Raw genomic sequence first — 22,383 nt, forward strand, 5'->3', positions numbered from 1 at the left:
AAGCTAGACTGGTAGCTCAGGGGTATTCTCAACGATCAGGCCTTGATTATAATGAGACATTCAGTCCCGTTATCAAACACGTAACCATTCGAACGGTCTTGAGCATTGCTGTCACCAGAAAATGAAATATACGACAGGTAGACGTTAACAATGCTTTCCTAAATGGTTCCATTCAAGAGGAAGTATATATGCAGCAACCAGAGGGCTTCATTTTTGCCAATCCTCATCTTGTTTGTAAATTGAAGGAATCCCTCTACGGGCTCAAGCAGGCACAAAGAGCTTGGTTTTCCAAGCTTGCATCCAGTCTAATTTCCTTTGGTTTTAAGCCAGCTAGGTGTGATACATCTCTTTTTGTGCATGCTACACCAAAATTCATCACATACATTCTGGTATATGTTGATGATATCATAATAACAGGCATCTCAAACTCTGCAATCCAATATGTGATTTCCAAACTCCACTCTCTGTATCCTCTCAAAGACCTTGGTACCTTACATTTTTTCTTAGGCATTGAAGCCAAACACACTACTACTGGTGCTCTTCTCCTTTCTCAATCCAAATACATAAATGATCTCTTATCCAAAGTCAACATGCATAATGCAAAACCCATAAAGACTCCTCTAGCCCCTGGTTCACAACTGCATATGGATGGTACTGATTCTTTTTCTGATCCAACTTTATACAGATATGTGGTTGGAGCATTGCAATATGCCACCATAACACTCCAGACATAGCTTATGCAGTCAATAAATTATGTCAATTTATGCATAGCCCACTTGAAAGTCATTGGAAAGCCACAAAACATGTTCTACGATATCTAAATGATACTATTGATCATGGTTTAGCATTTTATCCTTCACAAAATCTTTTCATCACTGGCTATAGTGATTCAGATTGGGCTTGCGACTCCTCTGATATGAGGTCCACCTCAGGATTCTGTGTTTATCTGGGCAATAATCTTGTTTCCTGGCTTGCGAAGAAGCAACATTCAGTTTCTCGGTCTAGCACTGAAGCAGAATTCAGAAGTTTAGTAGCCCTAGTTGTTGAAATTAAATGGATAAAGTCCCTTCTTACTGAATTGCATGTCATCCAAACGAAGTCTCCTTTACTGTGGTGTGATAATCAAGGTGCAGTAATGATAATAGCTAATCCAATTCTACATTCAAAATCAAAACATTTTGAATTGGACCTTTGTTTTGTTCGTGAAAAGGCTGCAAATGGAGAAATAGTTGTCAAGCACATACCCTCCCAATTAGTTTGGGGACGATGTCTAGGGTGCGAAAGTTAAACAACTTTCGCACCGTGCGAAAGTTTCTCTTTTTTCAACGTAATCAACGTGAACCGTCCGATTAGCGAAAAGAAAATCTAACGGTCCTTATTTTTTCCTTGCTACCGGTAGTGAATGGATGCCTCGTTTTCTCCGTCTGGTTCCCCCCCACGCGTGATTGAAGAGACAAAGCTTCCCTGGACTACTTTTCTGCTTTCCTCAAAAGCTTTTTTCAAAAGCAAAGGAAACAATTAGCCCCTTTTGGAGAACGACGGGTGGGTTTGTCTTGTCCGTGCGCTAATTCCATCGTGGAAGATTTGATTTTTGAAGCAAAGCAGTTGGGTGCTCATCATTTCGTATCAGAGCTCAGTTCTAGGGTTGGGTTTGAGTTACCTTTTTGTCCATTATATTAATGAATTATGTTGATACTGACGTTTTGACACAATTTGGTTGTTTGCTTTCTTCAATTTGTTGTTGTTATCATACTGTGCTGCATATTTGTTGTTGGTGTTGATTTTTGTTGAGTGTTAAACATGACCTTGTGTTGTGGGGAATGCTAATGTAGTGAATCTGTTGCTGCAAGTTTCAAGTTGTGTTGATTGCAAGGTTGCAAAGTTCGTTACTAGAAGCACTTTGTGTTATAAAAACAAAAAAGAAATTGCAAGTTGTGGCTGTTCTTTATTAAATTCAGTAGAAAAAAAAAGACAAGAAAAAAACAACACACAGTACAGCAGCTGTAGTCAATAAATTTCCTTGCACCCCACTTGTTTGATAAAATTGGTAAGTGTGAAGTGTGTTGTCTAATCCTTATTTTCCATATAATTTGTTCTTACAGGTAGTGAAATTGTTGCTTGCTACTTCCGTTTTGTTGGTGTTGAAAATTTTGTGTCAAGTTTTGTGAGTGTTACTGTTGAAAGTTATTGTTGATCATAGATTGTTGCAGTCTTTGTAAGAACCATAAGTTATAGAACGAGTGGAAAAAGGGTAGAGAGTACATTTGCTGAAAAGCCTAATAGTGTGAAACACTTGAGTGAAACAGTTTGGTGAGGTTTTCTTATTTCAGACTCTGTTCATGGGTGAGAGAAAGGGACCTCCATCCCCTACTAGAGATCATAGGATGTTGTTAGATGCATTGGATGAACGAAGTTTTGAGGGAGCATACGGAGGGAATTTATGAGAGGCTTGAGAGTTTAGAAAATGAAAGTCTGAATTGGGAAAATGACCAACATGGAGATAGGGATAGATGTAAGTTTGGTATTTTGTTTTTGTGTTTGTCATGCCAAAAAATTGATCTGTGAATATCAAACAAATATCTGCAAATATTACACCGTTGAGTAGCCGTTTTGTTGTTTGGTTGTTATTTTGTAGTCATGTTTGTTTTGCAATTTGGGTTGCGTGAAAAATTGTAAAAAGTTTTTAGATGTGAATATTTTAATGGGATCAAGAGTTATAATTAAGTGTAGTTGTCGATGTCTCTACGTAGTGGTGCCATGGGAAGGAGTTCGTCATCATACACCTCCGAGGCCCGAAGTCGCGTGTTTTGTCTGTGTAACATAGAGGCTCCACTAGTGACATCGTGGGCTGAGGAAAATCCAGGGAGGCGTTTTTATGGTTGTGGTCTATACAAGGTAAGGAATATTAATTTGGTGCATATGAAAAAAAAAGAATTCGGTAGGGATTGCTTTATGTGTTAATTGTTCATTGTTATTGGTTATGTAGGATAGAGGTACGAAAGGGTGTAATTTTTTTCAGTGGCATGATCCAGTTGGCAACAATCGTCAAAAGAAAATCATTGTAGGGTTGATGAAGGAGGTTGATGAATTGAAGTTGAGGGAAAAGGATTTGCAAACCATGATTAGTGAGATGAAGATGAAGGAAAAATGTTTATGGATTGTATTGGTTGTTTGTTGGGTCTGTATTTGCTTCTTATTGTGTTTATTATGTAGCAGATGAGTGTAATTTGATAATGTAGGAGGGGGGAATGTTGGTTTTTAACTTTTTGGTAGCTTAAGTTGTGGAATCAGGCAAATTGTTGTAGTGTGCACTGTAATTGTCAAATTGTTGAATTGTGTAATTGTAGCTTAAGAATTTAATGAACCACTTCAGCCATGTACAGCTCAAGTTGTCCATTTGGCATAATATATAATATATGTACATAGTAATTAATGAAATGAAGTTTTTAATAAAAACGTATTTTTTTTAAATTAGAATTTTTATAGATAGTAAAATTGTTTACTTATACCAGATACGAATAACAAATCATTTTAATTGTGACATTTTTGTATATAATTATTACAAAAAGCTTATATGGTATTTAGATAGTCAGGTAGAATAAATAAATTTATGTGTTGTAGAGTTGTGAAAGTTGGTAATAATGGGAAGTTCAAAAAAGTTTAATAACATGGCTGATATAACAAAAATGGAACTGGTGCGTAGGGCCGAAGAATGCAAAGAAAGGCAACGGGCCCAACGATTGAAAATAAACCCAATGTGCAAATAGCAAAGTGCAAATAGCAAGGTGGTGAGTATGACCCAAGGAATGCAAACAAAGGCGACGAATGCAACATTTTGCCAATGGGCCCAATTCGTCAAGACAAAGCGAAGATGCAAATACGAAATATTGATAATATATGGAGTGTTCAACGTCAAATATGGAAATTTTTCAGGAAATTAAAAAATATAGACAAGTTAAAATGACATTAAAATAATTTAATGATCCCAATTAATTTTGCGGCGGATCACCATTTCCCATATTTTGTCGTAGATCCTACAATAGAAGGAGAGCTCATCACCGTGTGACAAATCACTAGCCCTGAGGAAATCATACCATGGTTGTAAAACATATCTGTTCATTCCATCAACGGCCTCAACTTTCCACTGTAATGGAGGTCCAACTCTTCTGAGGATGGTCATGTGTTGACCGCAGGCATTTACATGTGGCATGACACAATTTGGAAGTCTCTGCAGGGCAGAAAAAATACTGTCATATATAAGCAACAATGTGCATAAGGAACTTCGAAGAGGTTATGGTTACCAGGGGTCGCGGTTCACCAAGCATTGACTGTGAAATTTCTATTGTCCAAACATACTCTCTTGAGAACAAGAGTGGCCTCCCGAAGCTCTGGTGGTGTAGATCGGGGGTGAAAAAAATGTCAAAAGTGTATTTGTAATGATCTCTGATATAAAACGGTGTTCCAAGATATGTCAAGCAGACAAAGCGAGGGTATACTTGCCATTGTTTGTGGAAAAAATAAGGTACATCTATGGTGTCCTGCAAAAACCATCGTCAGAAAAACACAATGACATATGGCAACCAAAATGAAAGAAAAAAACAAGCAAAAAATAAGTGGGTAAATAACATAACCGTATCATTGTGGAATGGTGCTGTGAACTGCAAGATTAACGGTTGTGGGTTAACTGCAAATTGAATCTGCAGTAGTCACATACAAAATTTTAATTTAAACGAAGTATGTGACATATATATGTGGACAATTAAAATAACAGAATGAAATTAATGAGGCTGCAATGAGTAAAAGCAAATAAGTGTTCAGTTAAGAAATTTTGATTTTGATGGACACACGGTACTGCGATAATGCACATTCCAGTGGAATTTAGACCTGTATGAGTTATATTTGGCGTAATCAATGAAAGTCATATTTGGTGTTTCAAATAAAGTTTACGTAATTTACATATAACCTATATGAGTCATTAAAAGTGGGTCTGCGATAAATTATTAAAAAACAGAATGCAAAGGTAACGTAAGCATGCATGAGTGGAATATTGCGATTTTAATATGAACGAACACAAAGGTAACGTAAGCATGCATGAGTGGTTCATAGACAGAACAAATTAGTAGAAGATGAAGAAAACGTAAGCATGTACCGACAAAGGTAACTCAGTTTTTCGTTTTACACTTGCCTTGCTTTTCACAGATGCAGATGATGAGTCTGAAGTGGTGGTTGTGTCGGTTGATTGGTACCCTGAGTCTGAATTCATGGTTGTATCGGTCTGGGTTGACTGGGAGACGAGTGTTTTCGGATGTTGGGTGTCGGTTTTTGTGTTTATTCGGGTTAGGAAATGGTTAAGGAATGGGGCGTGCATGTAAAAGAAGAGGAGTCTTAAGGAGAAGTGCGGGAGTCACAACTATTTTGCTGAAAAGATTTAAGGGAATGCGAAAGAACTCCCAATTGACGTCGTGTGGTGGTGCAGGCAATTAATGTGGAGTGAGGCATATAATTTAAAACATGGACCGTACGTATGACAATTATGGGAAAATAGCAACGACAACGAACCATCCAAAAAGAGCGTTTCACATGCAATATTAAATATATAAAATCATTGGCCGCGTATGGTTACTGTGTTGCAAATAATTTATAACGAAAATAAATATAACAAAAATAGCCTGCGTATGGTCACTGTGTTGCAAATAATTTATGCAGCAGCAGTGTCAAATAGAAACAATTGTTCTAACGACGCGATGGTTACAGTCGCAGGTGCAGTCACCATTTGTGACTATCATTGTAAAAAAAAATACCCATGGACACAAAATAATGGAAGAAAAACAACAGTCAACGGATGCTCAGTGTTTGCCATGGATGGAGTCATGCCAGTTGCGCTCTGCATTTGTAATCAACTCTCCCCTGCACTGGTTGTGTGTCCCTAATAGCAGGATCATTGCCACCTTCATTCTGACGGCCTTTTCTTCTAGCTGCAGTTATATGTCATAAAGTCCAACATTAACATTATGAAGTACATGAAACGAAATATGGACATGGCACATATCAAATTAAAAAAAATTTAAGAAATTCGAATAACATTTGCAATTCTTACCACTCCATACAAAAGACTCCTCCATTTGCATCCATTCAAGGACCCATAATGTTGATTTCTCACTACAGTTAACGAATACACATTTTTTGTGTTTAATTATTTGTCAACAATAACAGTAATTTGTAGTCATTGTGTAATGTATTTAAAAGTCACCTGGATCCATAATTTGGGATTCCTCTAGCTTCAATAATATCCCAACAATCCATTCCATCAAAGCCAATAACGAATTCTTGTGTGGGAAACACAATTTCCAGAACACTAAGCATCACATTCGCCTGTTTATATCATTATTTTTTAGTCAATCATTATATAACAATATGTCATGGATCTGACCGAAAAAACTTTAAAAATATATAAACAAACCATGATTTTAATGGTATCTTTGCGTTGATATGCAGTTTGACTTGTGAGGTCACAATCTAGATGATAATTGTTTCTGTCATTCATGTCTATGACCATGAGATACCAATGGGCTGAATTTTGAATAATCGGAATGTAAATCTGAAAACATATAACGAAATGATAAATATAAAATAAATAAATGTTGACCCTGTAACTATTTGTAGGCAGTTATTTAAATTAATGATCATATTCGTTACTCACGAGCTTCAAGTCCGAAAATGAAGGCATCCAATCCTTTCCATAATGTTCAATCAGAGTTTCCACTGGACTTCCATTAATGACGTCCACCTGTAATGATATTGAAATGGCAGTTTTTCGAATGAGTTACAATAATTATAAAAGGTTTATTCATTTTTGTATTGTATTCAATAACCATATAAACAATGATATACCGCAAAGGCTGGTGGCATACACCAAACACTCCTGGTGCGGTACAGTTGGCTGTAAGCAACCTTCAAACACATGAATAGTATTATCTGCAATGCATTGAAAACCAAATTTAAGAACCTCGAATTTTGTCAGTACTTTGTAGCATGTTTTTGCAAAATGCATAGTTTGTAATGATCCATATACCTCCTCCCTTACTAGCTTATTGGGACACAACGACTGAAAGGTTTGTCGTGTGCCCAAGTTGTTTCCTACCCTATATAGAATTTCCTTCCCGCTATCACAAAAATTAAAATAAAAAACAACAAACATTTCGATTTCAGTGGAATTCCAAGTAAATAGTAACCATTAATATATATGAACGAAAACTTATGTACAAGTATGAGTATAGTGTCAGCTACGTACCTCGGGTCCAGATTAGGGTTGAACACATACGCACAAACCTGTGTCTCCTCAAATGTAAGATTCATGTCCACAGTTGGCTTGAAGCAGCAGGGCATGTCCTGTACTTGTAAAACATATTAATATTATGCAACATTATAGTTAAACAAATAGAAATGGTATTAATTGCAACACCTTAGGAATAGTGTGTGTGTATCCCCTATTGGAAGTCGTGCGACTCCTATGAAACATCCGGCTTTGGTTGTTGTTGGTCATGTTTCCAGACGAACTGCCCCTAGTTTGTTGCATTTTTTTGGCATTCAAATGTTCTGAATGTTGCTCAATTTTTGGCTTCTTTGAAGTCCGATAACTGTGTTGGGGGAAACTCAACTTCCTAGGCGCCATTAAGGTTTCTTTGTTGTTCTTGGCCTGGATTACATGCACGTCAGAAAACGATCCGAACCGAACCAAATTTTATTATGTAAGTTTTTGGCAATACGGATTAATAAATTTGTTTCACCTTTGTTGTCAGTCCAGTAGCGTAGTTGCTCATGAATGGTTCCGGTGGGGAGGAGTTATCTGTGGTGTTGACCTGGTTCGGTCCTGAAAGGTTTAGTGTTCTCGGAGACGAGTAGCTGCTTTTACTTCCCATTGACAACGGCTTGATAAATTCATCATCGTCGTCGCCTGGTATGAATATTGTTTCAATATTTTTAAAACTTCCCGTCGATTTCGAGTATGCCTCGTTTTTCATCGACTTTACTGTCGGGGTGGACACCGGCTTCGTAGGGTTTTCACACGGAAGTCTTTGATCATTGACACAAGTATTTTGGGTTCCACTCATTGCTACATCGTCCATAGCATCTTTCGTTGACTCATGCTAGTCTTGCCTGACGAAGTTGCAGATGGCCTTCAACATTGTGTGGTTAGTGTTTTCTATTGCATCCAGTCTTGTTCTGTTCTGGTTGTCCATGTTTTCCAGCGTTTGAGTCAAATGCTTCATGCGAAAGTTCAAATATGTGTAAATCCTCGTAAAGTAACATTCAAACAACCATGTAGTACATATTTCGTTTAATATTTTTGTCATTAATGACAATTCATATGAAAACACAAATCAGGTGTTAGAGTGAAGGACAATGATATACCCTTATTGCACCGACGACATCATCCAATGTTGCAGTAGCAAAGGTATGACGAAGGCCCCCTTCATCCTTTTGGTGAGGCGATGTACCCATTTTGGTTGCGAATGGTTCCTAAGGAAGTTGAAACCAACAACGGGTCAACATGACAAGTGGCGGCATATGATGAATGTTGTGCACTTGCAAATACCAAAAACAAGCTGAAAGCAACATGGTGTACCTGCAAACAATGTTGTGTGCTAGCTTCGTCCTCCGTCTGAACCGATGTTTGCGCCTGTTTGTATGCATTCCTAGTAAGACATGCATCAACGTTGACTAATATCAGAGAAACAACCAACAAAGGTAGTACAACGACTTAAGTATTTGTAATATTTAACGATGACACTCACCGCCTTTCATGTCTTTCTAGGCCGTCGCAGTCCATGATTATCAAGTTGGGAAGGTTGATGAGGGTTGCGAAAGAGAGTTTGCCGGGAAGTGGTTGTTGTAGATTGATACTGTAACAGGTAACCCCAGGACGGTGGCTAGAATGATTTTGCAAAGGCACCAAATTGCTAAAGTATTGTCAAATTGGCGATAATAACTATATATATATATATATATATATATATATATATATATGTATATATGTATATATATATTTTTATTTATGTAAAAATATATAAATATATAAAGATATATATATAATACAATATATATAATATTTTGACTAAAAGCTGAAGGAAGTGGTTAGTAAAACGATGTGTGTGCGTGAGGGTTACAGTTGAAGGGGCAAAAGCCAATGTGATCAAAATCCAATTACCTCTAGCTTCCAATGGTAGGACTGATTTGACGGACACTCATATCAGCCTTTTCGTTTTTGAAAAAGCAAATTTTTTTAAAAATATTGTTTCTTATTATTTGCTCATTGGCTAATACAGAGAAATTGCGTTTCCGTTCAATATGATTTTTTTGTAAATATACTTATAGTTATGTATTACATTAACAAGGAAATTTAATACATTGTTAACATATTGTAATGATATTTAAAATAAGTTCACTAAATTTATTCTACATATATTATTGTAATATTTAAAATTGTTAGTAATGCACATTGTACTAGTCAATATTGTTAACACTTTTATGGCAAAAAGAAAAAAATGAGTTTATCATAAATATCATATTTTATTAGTGTATTGGTTTTTAATTTCAATTGACAACATTAAATTTGAAAGCAATTTTGACATAATAAGAAATGAGTAAAACAGTATAATGATGCAAATATAAATAATAAAAATTAATTAAAATAATAAAAAATTAAATGAAATTTATAAATAATAACAAAGAATTAAAATAAAAACAAATATAAATGAAATATATAAATAATAACAAATAACTAAAACAATATCATGATGGAAATATAAATAATAACATATAATTAAGTAAACATAAAGGCCATCATATAAATAATAAAAACATATAATGAATCCAATATAAATAATAAAATATAATTAATGAAATATTATTTATGTTGTAAATATAATTTTTAAAATTATTTACTAGTCATGAATGTAAACCTCTATGAACGGGTAGAATGTTCGTTATGTTGACATTTGAGATAAGTACGTAAATATAATTATTATATGCCAAAAAGTGAAAATAGAAAAATAATTTCAATTAAATATTGGTTAGGTCTCTTTTGAAACAGATGTATATTAATTTATTGTGACATTAAAATATTTTGAGGAAAAAAATACCTTATATATTCATTGTAGTGACGACGATGTCTAGGGTGCGAAAGTTAAACAACTTTCGCACCGTGTAAAAGTTTTGCATTTTGAAAAATAATCAACGTGAACTGTCCGATTAGCGAAAAGCAAATCTAACGGTCCTTATTTTTTCCTTGCTACCAGTCGGAAATGAATGTCTCGACTTGTGTGTTTACTGTCCCCCACGCGCGATTGAAGTTGTAGACAATCTCTCGTCTACTTTTCTTCTCAACTTTTTTTGTTATTGTTGTGTGCCTTGTCTCTCTATCAAAATTCTATTTCCTATTTCTCTCTTCTTCTCATTCTTGTAACTCAACCCCACCGTGTGTTCTCTCTCTTTCTCTCTCTTCTGTGATTCACACCCTTGACTAAAACTGAATCACAGAAGAGAGAGAAAGAGAGAGTGGGGCAGTAATGTTCTCTCTCTTTCGCGTTAGTTTTCTTTCTTTCAATGTTGAACCAGTAATGTTATTTTGAAGGCTTCAATGACTTTAATATTGAATGTTTGGATTTCATTTAGTTTGGTTGTTATATTGAATTTTATTTGTAGTTGTTTTGAATATTTTAAGAAAGTTACACAATAAAGGCAGAACAGTGGGGCAGACCGCAAAATTAAACATCACGAAATATAGATTTCAATCTAGTGACGGCTTTAATAAAGAGTTAACAAAGTTTGCATAATAGTTTACTACAAAATTGAGTTTAAAACTTAATTAATAACTTTCTTCAGTTCGTTGCCTTATTACAATCCATATTCCATGGTGACTCAATCATAAAAAACGATAGACAACCTCCATTCCAAATTTTATGCTTGTGGAGAAACATGTTAATACTATCAAAATGCAATCTTAAACCTAACTTTAAGAATTGATGAAATTATTATACGTCCTATTATAGTTTATTTTAACTACTTTGCAACTATACCTATATTACTATTGAGATTCATTTCACTTAAGAAAGGGTAATTAATTTTAACTACTTTACAGGTTTTTTGGTGATACTAGAGAAGTCACATTCATGTCCTTCAAAATATATTGTATTGTGCATGAAAAGTGTGATAAGGCAATTTCACATGAATTAACTTGTGCATGAGTTGCGTTACACATATAACAGGGTCAAAATATGGTATTAATGTAACAGTATACATCTCATCATATTAACTGGCTGAGTTGAAAACCAATTATTAATGTATTAAAAAATTATAATGTTGATAACGATAATTAATTACATAATAAAACCTAAGATTGTGTAACTAAAATATTTGTGTTTCAATTATATCATAAAACATAACTGTAATAAAAAACTTTTAATTTTAAATCGTCCTTGTACACGATGTCTAGGGTGCGAAAGTAAAGACATTCATTTTTTTGTATATGTTCTAAATTTTTTTGGATCAAAATAAAGTTAGTGCAATGTATATTTTAACATCAAAATCATTTCAATGTATACTTTAATATTACAATTGAAGTTATTTGTATGGAATTGTTATAAATTTTTGTATGTTGACGTGTTGGAGACTTTTGTATCATAAATTTATATATACATTACAAACAATGTCTCTAAATTACACGGTTAATTATTTGTAATTAGACGTGTGAATGACTTTTGTAAGTTTATCATGTCTTTAAAATGAAATGGTTCGTATTTTTTGTAATTTTTTTTTGTATATGTAAATATTTATATGAATGTTAGTAAAATTTACAGAAGTACATTGAATATCTAACAACAAAATGTGAGTAAGTCAACAGTTGACAAATATGAACGAAAAACTTTGAGTAATAGAAAATCTTAAATCCTTTTCTGAAGGGATACTTTCTTATCAACAATTGTAAGGCGTAAGTCATCGGTGAAAATCTGATAAGGGGCTTTTTACTTTTTTTTCCACAAATAAAGCAATCGTATTTCTATTCATTGGAATAATCAAAATATTGTGGATATTTGGAACAAGTTTCTATTTGTAATAAAAAAAGAAGTAATCATAGAATTTCATTAGAATATACTAAAGTAAGAGATTAAAAAATAATGTGTATAATTTTTAAAAAGGAAAAGATAAACAAAAAGTAAGTGGACGTAACCCATTGAATTATAGCTATATTTACTATTTTGATATTCAAATTGGATAAAGATGAAATTCGAACAATGATTTTTTAATTTTCTTTTTAATACTTTTTTGGTTTAGACTCCCTAAGAATCTGTCGATATTTCCAATTAAATGTTGTTGTTCCTATAAAAAAAATCGTTGAACCCTTTATTTACTCATAAGGGCATAGCGAATTTTTTTATAGGACCTTCACAGGAACAACAACATTTAATTACAAATATCAAGATTAATTACTATTATAATATATCATAAATATATATATTTTAAAATTTTAAATTATGTCATCATTAAAGTAATAATAAGTATTTTTTATGAATTCATAAGTAACAAATATTTACAATATACAATTTGTATTTGAATTAAAAAAAAATTCAACCAAACATTTCTTTACAATATATTTTTAATTGTTTACCCTAAACTTCAATTGAGAATCATTTTCAGTTTATATTAATTTTCAGTGTATAATTAAAAGTAATACAAAAGTAACCAGAGGTAACCAATACATTAAGGACATTGAAAATAAAAAACAAACGATGTGTTTGTACGCCCGTTTTTATTTGATGGATGAGGATAAGAAACTCCCAACCGTCGATCGTTGCATGTGAAACTCGGAACCGTTGATGCTCCATCAATATTTTATGGTATAATACCCTTATATCATGTCCGACAGATTTGGCGAAATCTTTTCCTCCCGTTTCGTCCCCTTGCATTAATTGCCACAAGCATTGAAAACTCTAGGAGCACGCGTCCGTCATTAATACTCCACTTGAAGAGGGCCGAAACAACATGGCTTCTTAGATTCCAAAACATCAAATGATGAGTTCCAAGTGGCGCCTCTTCACTTGCGTCTATGTTGCTCCATTTCAGAATGGGAATGTAGTCACGTCAACGTGACACGTACGCACGCTATTGGAAAACGCCATTAATGCTTCATAATCATCACTCTCGCTCAGTCACTCAAACAGCGGCACGTGAAAGACTACGCACATCACACATATTACTTTTCAAAACGACATTTTTCTTACGCCTAAAACCCTTATTATTGAATGGAAATACAAAAAAAAACGAGTGACCAACAACCTAAAACACACCATTGGTGAATGAATACACTTTTTTCCTTCAGTAGGGTGTACAAAGACGAAAATAACCCGCGTCCCAATGTCTTATTGATGCAAGTCGCTGATGGCTCATTCCTTCATTTTGTATGGTAGTCGGGTGACCCTACGGTGACCCGTACGTTTAGCTTAGTAAGGGCATTTATTGCGATGTTCAAGTGATTAATCGGTTTTTGAAATTTCCTTCTATGTGCATTTTGCCTTTTCAACGTTTCCCCCTCTCCATGTGCATCGTGTGTCGAAGTTCAGGTCTCAGGCATTTCATATTGTTCCTCATTACATGTTGTTGTTGGTCACATTGACAACAATTTGAGGACCTCCATACCGGGTCGATGATTACTCTATGTCTCATGTGTTGCTTTATTATGTTTTGTCTATGTGTGATGTGTTGCTTATTTGTTGGCTCCGTCTTCATTTTCTGCAACTTGTTTTGGCGGCTGATAGTGCTTTGCGTTTTTACCGTAGTTTCTCCGGCCCTGAAATGTATCCTTGCATGTGTGTTTGTCGGTTGCAATACCGTTGCAATTCTGCAGTATTGTTTACAAATCTGTATTATTCAGAATTAGGGTTCACTTAGTTGTTGCTTCCTGTTTTTGTTCTGCACCTTTTCCCTTGCAACCCTTAATCAAACATTACCTTTGTGTTTATGTTGCAATTATTATTGTTGTTTTCACATTACTTTGTTTGTCGACGCATAATGTGTGTTGTTGGATGTTTTTGTGCCTCAGATAACCTTTGACCTTTGGTCTCTTTTAAGTACTGTTGCCCAGAAGTAGAACCCACCCTTAACATATGACGACGACCGATGCCCCGATCGCGTCCACTCCCGTAAGTCCTTCGATCATTTCAAACACACCATTTCGGTCAAACTTCCTAATTACGTGGCATTTTCGATTTCAGTCACCTCGCAGTTTGTCGCGGTGCACACCCGTATACTCCTTTCAGGCAGTATTCCATGTTGATAGGGTAAGTATGTGAAACATTGTCTCAAAACAACAGAGCAAATTTTATCCATCTGACTAAATGATGAAACTTACGATTTTGAAATGAAATGTAACATTGCAGAACTACATTGAGGTCCCCAGATCTTATCATAAGCAATGGGCTCCACATTACCCTGCTTATGTGAAGATAGAATACAATGGAGCGCCGCACATCATTAAGGTTAGGAAAAATGGTCAGCAATACTACCTGGCCGATGGACTGAAACAATTCAGAAGAAACTTCAACATACATGAAGGTGTATTGGTCCGTTTTGTTTCACCGGACAATTATTTCTATTTTTTTTTTTTTTTGGATTTTATGCCACCGCTGGATAGCCAATCATGTGGAAGGCCTCCCACAACCACTAGGAATTATGTGTTTACTGTCAATGTAACCGACGATATCATCTCCAAACCTACACCATTGGTCAGACCTTATGCATATCATGAACTTGTCATACTTTGTTATTACAATAGTATGAAATGTGACTTCCTTTGTTGTCCTGTAGTTGTTGCCTACCGAGGCTATCCATTTTGTTGATGCTTCAACACCATTTATGACCGTGCAACATAGCAGTGGCGTTCGTGACATATGGACCATCTCCATGCATAATGGTGAACAACATGTCGATGACCCTTGGAACAGATTGTTAACGGACAATGACTTGATGGGTGGAGACGAGGTCATCTTCTATTATCAGCCTAACGAACATGTGTGGGAGATAATCTTCAGGAAGGAGCCGATATGGGATGAAGATGACGACTCCACTTGAATGTTGCAGTCCACAGTCAATAGTCGAATATCTGTTGCTTATTTTATTTTGTGAACCTTTGAATGATGTTGGTTTAATTTTGTGGCTAGTCATGCTACTAACTTACCTTCGGGTACAAGACAATGTTTGGATGACTTGTTTGCTTTAATTTTGTCTATGCTTAATTTAAAAATTTATATGGTGATTGCTCATATTGTTGTAATGAGTTGCAGGTTCAAAGGTGCCAACACCGCAACAATGGCCATGTCGTAGTGTATGTAAATATAAAAATGAAGTTGAAGACATATCATTAAAATTCTTGCGATTTAAGCAACAATGGCCATCCATTTAATGAGTAGACTGTCAAAGGTTACCTTTAGTGGACAATCTTTTTATTGAACACAACGTTTTGCTATAAATTTAGAATTTATTATACATATGACATGACATTCCCACGGGTATGACAAATGTCAAATTAATGACTATTAAGTAACACATAAATATTAAAAATTATTCGTCATCGGACGTGTACCAACCATTACTTTCGACATGCATTGGAATACGAACCGTTTTCAATATCGGTGGCGCATGATGTGCACGGGTTATAAAAAGGAATTTTTGCTTAACACATTGTCTATTTTGCCTGTCACCCTGTGGAAAGAAAAAAGACCCAGAAAATTCCCTCCGCGATTCAGAATGGCTTCCGCTTCATTGTCCTCGTCCTTTGTTGTACGTTTTCACTACCTTTCCATTATCCATGCTTTGCTTTTATGTCTATCTTCGTTATTGTTTCATAACTGTTATTTAAACGTCTAACTAACAATATTCATCATCGTCTTCCCATTTTATGACTTTTGCTTTGTGTAGTGTTTCTGTTAGGTGTGTGTTATTTTCATTTCTACATAATGTTCTTTCATTTTTTTCTTCCAATATTGTCATTTTCCTTTTGTAAACCTTGCTTTGTGTAGTGGTTCTCATTACTGCGTTATATTCCTCTACTTTGCACATTAATGTCGTTTCATTGTCTGACTTTGTCTTCCGATTTTGTGACCTGCGGTATGTAAACCATCGTTTATGTGGTGTTTCCGTTAACTGTGTCTTGTGTTCTACTTTCCACATTCATGGCCTTTGAAATTCCTACGGTTGTTTTTTTCTTTTAAACTTTCCAGATTGTCTTCCATTCAATGTTATTAGTTGGTTTGTGTTTTCCTTATTTGTATCTGTTTTTACCGGAAATATTTTCGACTTCTGATAACTTCCCTATTTATTGTCATATAGGGCCACAAGATTTTGTTGGGATGTACTAAAGTCCACCATTTTGAAGCAACATTGGATGTTCACAAAGTGAGTATTCGCGTACCCTAACATTTCTGTCTTTATGTTGGTCCGAAAATGATAATAACTTGTTTTGTTGCAGAACTACATCCAAGTTCCATTAAACTACCACATCAATTGGTATCCCAAATACCCGACTTATGTGGTCCTCAAAGTTAATGGCGACAACAGGCGACAACAGTTATTTTGTCAGAGTTCGAAGGTATGAAAACAAAATATATTTTGCAGATGGGATCAAAGAATTCAGAAGTGCCATGAAGCTTTATGAAAATATGGTGATCATGTTTTCTGCTGCAGACAAAAATACCACTTTCCATGTCTCCTTCTCAACTCCTGCCTATAGGCAACTATCGGCAACGTCACCCGCAACAACCCGACGCCATGTTTTTACCGTGGATGTTGATGAAGATATGCTGCAACAGAAAAAGCCATTGGTAGGTGCTGCCAGCTGAGGGTTAATGTAGGTGCTGCCACCGGAGGCTTCATTTCAGTTTCACAACATTAACCACTGCTATCGTTCTAATGTAGGTGCTGCCACCGGAGGCTTTGAAATATGTCAAATATAAACAATACATGAAGGTGGAACGCAGTAGTTGGAGGCGTTGCCTGTGGAAGATTAATGTGGAAAACGACGTCCGTACTCTTGCTGACCCATGGTACCAGTACTTGGCGGACAATGATTTCATGTCCGGAGATGAGGTGGTATTTTACTACACATTCAAGAAACATGGATGGGACGTCCTGTATAGGAAGCAGCTGATATGGGATGAGGACCAATCCGATTAAAGTTCATCATAATAGTTTATTTTCTGTTAATTTACATATTATATGAATGTTGTAATTTAATAGCCTTCGGCTAACAAACAATGTCTCTTTTTGGGTAAACATTATTTGCTATACGCTAATTTAACAAATTAAATTATAATCCTCACTTCCTTCACCAAATATATATCGTGTACCAGCAAAAATAATTTTTGTGGCAGGTGTTTGGGCTTGAGACAGAACAACACTAAAAATATTTTTGTGGCAGGTGTTTGGGCTTCATGCGGCGACTTTGTGCCTTTTTGGTATTCTTGAACATGAGGAAATCATGTGGAATTCCCTTAAAATGGCAGGTCTGTCAGTTTATGTAAATTGGCAGTCAATGTACATGTTGTTTGTTGATATAGTCAGATTTTGATTCATACTCTAGCATGTATTATTTATACAATTTCTCATGTTTGTTGTTTCTTGGAGAGTTTAATATCGCTGACTCTTGCTGCTTCAAAAATACTCAGAAAAATATATTATTCTATACAAAGTTCATTAGAGGAAATGGTTGTATTTCTTCCTTTGAAATAGCTTTTTATAATGGTAGTAGAATGTTTAAATAATTAAACTGGATTCCTCATATCAATTTAGATACTGGTGCATAATTTAAATTAGTAATTCGGCAGTTATTTTGGATGTAGTTGTTCTGTTTCTTTTGATATCTGAACCTGGTGCTAATTTAAGAAATGAAATTATAATCCACACTTGCTTCACCAAATATATATCGTGTACCAGCAACCAAATATAACGTAAACATTATTTGCTGGTGCTAATTTAAGAAATGAAATTATAATCCACACTTGCTTCACCAAATATATATCGTGTACCAGCAACCAAGTATAACGTAAACATTATTTGCTATACGCTAATTTAAGAAATTAAATTATAATCCACACTTCCTTCACCAAATATATATCGTGTACCAGCAACCAAGTATAACGTAAACATTATTTGCTATACGCTAATTTAACAAATGAAATTATAATCCACACTTCCTTCACCAAATAATAATAAACACCAGCAACCAAGTATACGTCGTCTTTCACTAAAAAATGGATTACATAACAGCGTCCTGCGGTATCAACATTTAATGGTTGCAGAAGTTACAATCTTTGTCAATAATCCTGCAAAACAAAATCCACAAACATACAATGTTAGGCCAATTTTTTCACAAATTCACAATACTACATACAATATACAATTATGAAGTAATGCTGATAGACTAACAGGGGTGCAACAAGTAATACATGAGAAACCCAGTAAACACACTAATAGCAAGGTGCAATTACAAAATAGAGCAAAGAGGGCAATTGCTAGGCCTGCGTACCTGCGAGACTATGTGTGAGGATACTGATTGGGCTTAAGTGCAAGGTAGTTGTCTTCGTGTAAGGGACATCCATAACCAACAAGCATAGAATATTCCATTTACATATTTCCATTTTCCATTCTTGTCTTTTCTAGTAACAGAATTACAATTCTGTTAGAAGCATAGTATAAATATCACTTTGTAATAAAACCTGCAGATCAATGAAAATACAATTACCTCTAGCTTCTCCTTCTTCTTCTTCATAGGAGGTTCTGGTCCTCGAAACTAGAGTAGTCCACCCCTAACATTTGCAAACATGAACTCATTACCGATCAAATTCTGCAACATAACAAAAATATCTTTACGGACCAACACAGCTACTACCAGCAACAAATGATTGTGTCTGCGGCTCCTGCATTTTGTCCAACATTAACAAAATACAAATTGTAATCATTACCTGCATAACATAAAAATTCAAAAGCAAATTATGGCAAACAACAGGTTCATTACCACTTCAGAGTAACTTTCATGTGTAGCTTGCAACATAGTATTAGTTTGTTCGGTGGATGACATACAACCATTTACATTTCGAGGACGGTTGGTGCAAGAACGCTTGTTGTGGCCAATTCCACCACATTGCCAACACTTTTGGATTCTCCTTTGTCTGCCACTTTCATCCATTCCGACCTGTCCGCATCCTTTACTTCGAACCACAACAAGGTCTAAAATACCTGCAAAATCATCATCTTGTTGGTGCGTCTGATTATCATCAACACAATGTTTGTTGTTTTGCTTCGACTTCAGCCTTGTAGCCTCATTGGATAGGAAATGCAACATTTTGTCATACTCCTCTTCATCACGGTATGCGGCTTCACAAACTTCTCTAGAAACTTCAACCAAAGTGGCATACCTGGCCATCAATTGCGAATCCCAATACATTGCGGAATCCGGATATTTGTCTTTAATCTGTTCGGTGGCAAGTTTGGACCACCTATTCAAAACCAAACTACTTGGCAACTCCATAAAATTTAAAGAAACCAACACAGCCAATATGTGATCACATGGAAGACCAATGGATTGCATTCTCATACAAGTACATGTAAACTCAACCGTTGATGGGCAATGCGACACACACCAAACACTTCCACTACAATACTTGACAACTGTGAAAACTGAAAACGTGGCCATCTCTTTGCAATCAACGACTCTTAGCTTAATAGTCCTACATAGATAAGACTGAAAAAGTTGAAACATCTCCTTTGTAAACAATTCATCACCAGACCGCTCAAGAGATCGAAGATTTGTTTGCAAAACTTCTTTCCCGTATGTTGACGAATAATCTGCCACAACCGCTCTATATCGAAAATATGTCAGGTACCTTTGAAATTGTTCTACAAAATCGGTTAAATTGGTGCGTGAATGAACATATTTTGCAACATGTGCATGGAAAGCCTCACAACGAGATGTTGTCCGTATGCCCGCAAAAAAATGACCCCTCAAATGGGCAGTAGACCACTTCATCCGTCTTTCATAAAGTTCAGCAATCCAACTATTGTCTTCCAATTCAAACGTAGCAACCATCTCTTTCCATTTTTCTTCGAATTCCACCACTTCAAAATCACCAAGCATTAGTTTTTTCAACCATTTCAAAACATGTTTGTCTCGGACATGGCTCAATGCATTACGCAATAAGTGCCATGCACACAATCTGTGAGAAACACCTGGCATGACTCTTGTTATAGCATTCCTCATAGCCAGATCTCCATCAGTTATTATTGAATAGGGAGCTTTTCCTTTCATTGCTACCAACAACTGTTCTAACAACCAAACATATGTTTCTTCCGTCTCATCAGTCACAATAGCAGCAACAAAAACTATTGTCTGATTATGGTGATTCACACCAGAGAAAACAACAAAAGGGCACAAATACTTATTTTTCTTGTAAGTGGCATCAAATGCCAGAATGTCACCAAATACCTGATAAAGCAATTGGCTCTCAGTATCAGACCAAAACAACCGTTGCAGTCTTGACTCTTCATCCGTGGTGCATGAAACATACATCATTGGCTCTTTCTTGCGTAAATCATATAAATACTTCAATGCACCCCTTGCATCTGAACTATGTTGCCTCCTTATGCGTCCTTCTTCATTGTAAATATCTTTCCTGATAAACCCCACATTCTCATATCCACCACATTGATTGGCAAATGCTGCGTACATGTGCGGAGGTCTAATGCCAACTTTCCTATAATTTTCAACTTGCATAATATCAGATGCCGACATCTTCCTATGTCCTGCCAACAAGCACGACAATTTTAGGTCCAATAATACATGGTTGTGCTCAAAATTCCAACATGTCACATGCCATCGATCCGTCGAAAAATGCACATGAACACGAAACATTGCTTCACAACCACACTTGCTTTCTTTTTTTTCTTTTCGTATCCTTGTATCGGAGGTTGTAACTTTCCTATAACCAGCACATGAACAAACAAATGTTTGTTGCAGTGTTTCCATAAATGAGTTTCTAACAATGTGACTCTTCCTTACGGAAAAACCACTCATTTTAGCATACCAACAATAAAGTTGATACGCTAACTCCAAATCACCAAAATCCAACCTGCGGACAACTTCATTGCTAATTTCTTTCATGTCAAATTGTCTAATATCTACCATGTTATCAATACTTATACATTCCTCTTTCGACAAACCTGGAATCCAAAATTCATCATAATCTCCATCATCCTCATTCTGTAACTCCGAATCCACCTCCTCCTCATCTTGTACTCCGACATCATCTTGGTAGTTGTCATCATTTTCATAATCTCCATCATCATTGGCACCATCACCATTAACAAAGCTACGAAAATTATCAGTAGTTTCCAACTCTGACATTATAGCGTCCAAATCCTACACCCCAACACATTTTAAAATATATCAAATACATACATCAACTACTGCAAACTACCACATCTACTGCAATGCTACTGGTCATACAAAAACAATGCATGTTCAAAACTGCAACACTTAACAACAACACACACCACATCACAACATTCAGGCAACACAATTTGCAAAACAAACATGAATGAAAATAACATAATAACAACCACTTCAATATAAGGGACAACTGAACAGAACAAATACCGTAATAACAAAAACCGGCCCGGAAGGTACAACGTTATTCACCTACGACGATAGCTACAACATTAACTACAGATCTGCCCCGGAAGCTCGACGGACCTCGCCCTTCTTTAGTCCTCTGTTCCAATAGTGTTGAACGCTGGGCTTCGATGGTTTTACCACGACAAAGACAATGCTCTACTGCTCTACTCAATAGTACTCAATGAAAACAACATCTGCTTCAATCCCAACCCTAGAACTGAGCTCTGATACGAAATGATGAGCACCCAACTGCTTTGCTTCAAAAATCAAATCTTCCACGATGGAATTAGCGCACGGACAAGACAAACCCACCCGTCGTTCCCCAAAAGGGGCTGATTGTTTCCTTTGCTTTTGAAAAAACCTTTTGAGGAAAGCAGAAAAGTAGTCCAGGGAAGCTTTGGCTCTTCAATCGCGCGTGGGGGGAACCAGACGGAGAAAACGAGGCATCCATTCACTACCGGTAGCAAGGAAAAAATAAGGACCGTTAGATTTTCTTTTCGCTAATCAGACGGTTCACATTGATTACGTTGAAAAAAGCGAAACTTTCGCACCCTAGACATCGTCTAGTTTGGGGGTGTAAAGAGGGAAATAACTTCCTATAGGCTGTTATAACAAACTCCCTCTTTATAGTTAGAGTAGTTAGTAGTTACATCCAGATGTAT

At 35.8% G+C, this 22,383-nt stretch overlaps 1 protein-coding gene across 1 annotated transcript; it reads right to left on the bottom strand.

The window, feature by feature from the left end:
• Positions 1-18,330: 18,330 nt before the first annotated feature.
• Positions 18,331-21,451, bottom strand: LOC114373058 (protein FAR1-RELATED SEQUENCE 5-like). Its single transcript, XM_028330605.1, has 5 exons — positions 21,268-21,451; positions 19,067-20,850; positions 18,930-18,968; positions 18,794-18,857; positions 18,331-18,374 (listed from the first exon to the last, which is right to left on the bottom strand). Exons 1-5 carry the CDS (start codon positions 21,449-21,451, stop codon positions 18,331-18,333), a joined length of 2,115 nt encoding a protein of 704 aa, XP_028186406.1.
• Positions 21,452-22,383: the final 932 nt, after the last annotated feature.

This window comes from Glycine soja, chromosome 11 (assembly GCF_004193775.1).
Source record: "Glycine soja cultivar W05 chromosome 11, ASM419377v2, whole genome shotgun sequence".
Taxonomy (NCBI): domain Eukaryota; kingdom Viridiplantae; phylum Streptophyta; class Magnoliopsida; order Fabales; family Fabaceae; genus Glycine; species Glycine soja.

Bases quoted from the DNA above. Each gene is read 5' to 3' on its own strand.
- LOC114373058 (XM_028330605.1), bottom strand. From the start codon at position 21,451: ATGTCAGAGTTGGAAACTACTGATAATTTTCGTAGCTTTGTTAATGGT. The intron at 20,851-21,267 runs GTTTGTCGAAAG...GCTTGTTGGCAG, and splicing joins TGATGAATTTTGGATTCCAG to GACATAGGAAGATGTCGGCA. The intron at 18,858-18,929 runs GTTGGTCCGTAA...TGCAAATGTTAG, and splicing joins TTGTTGCTGGTAGTAGCTGT to GGGTGGACTACTCTAGTTTC.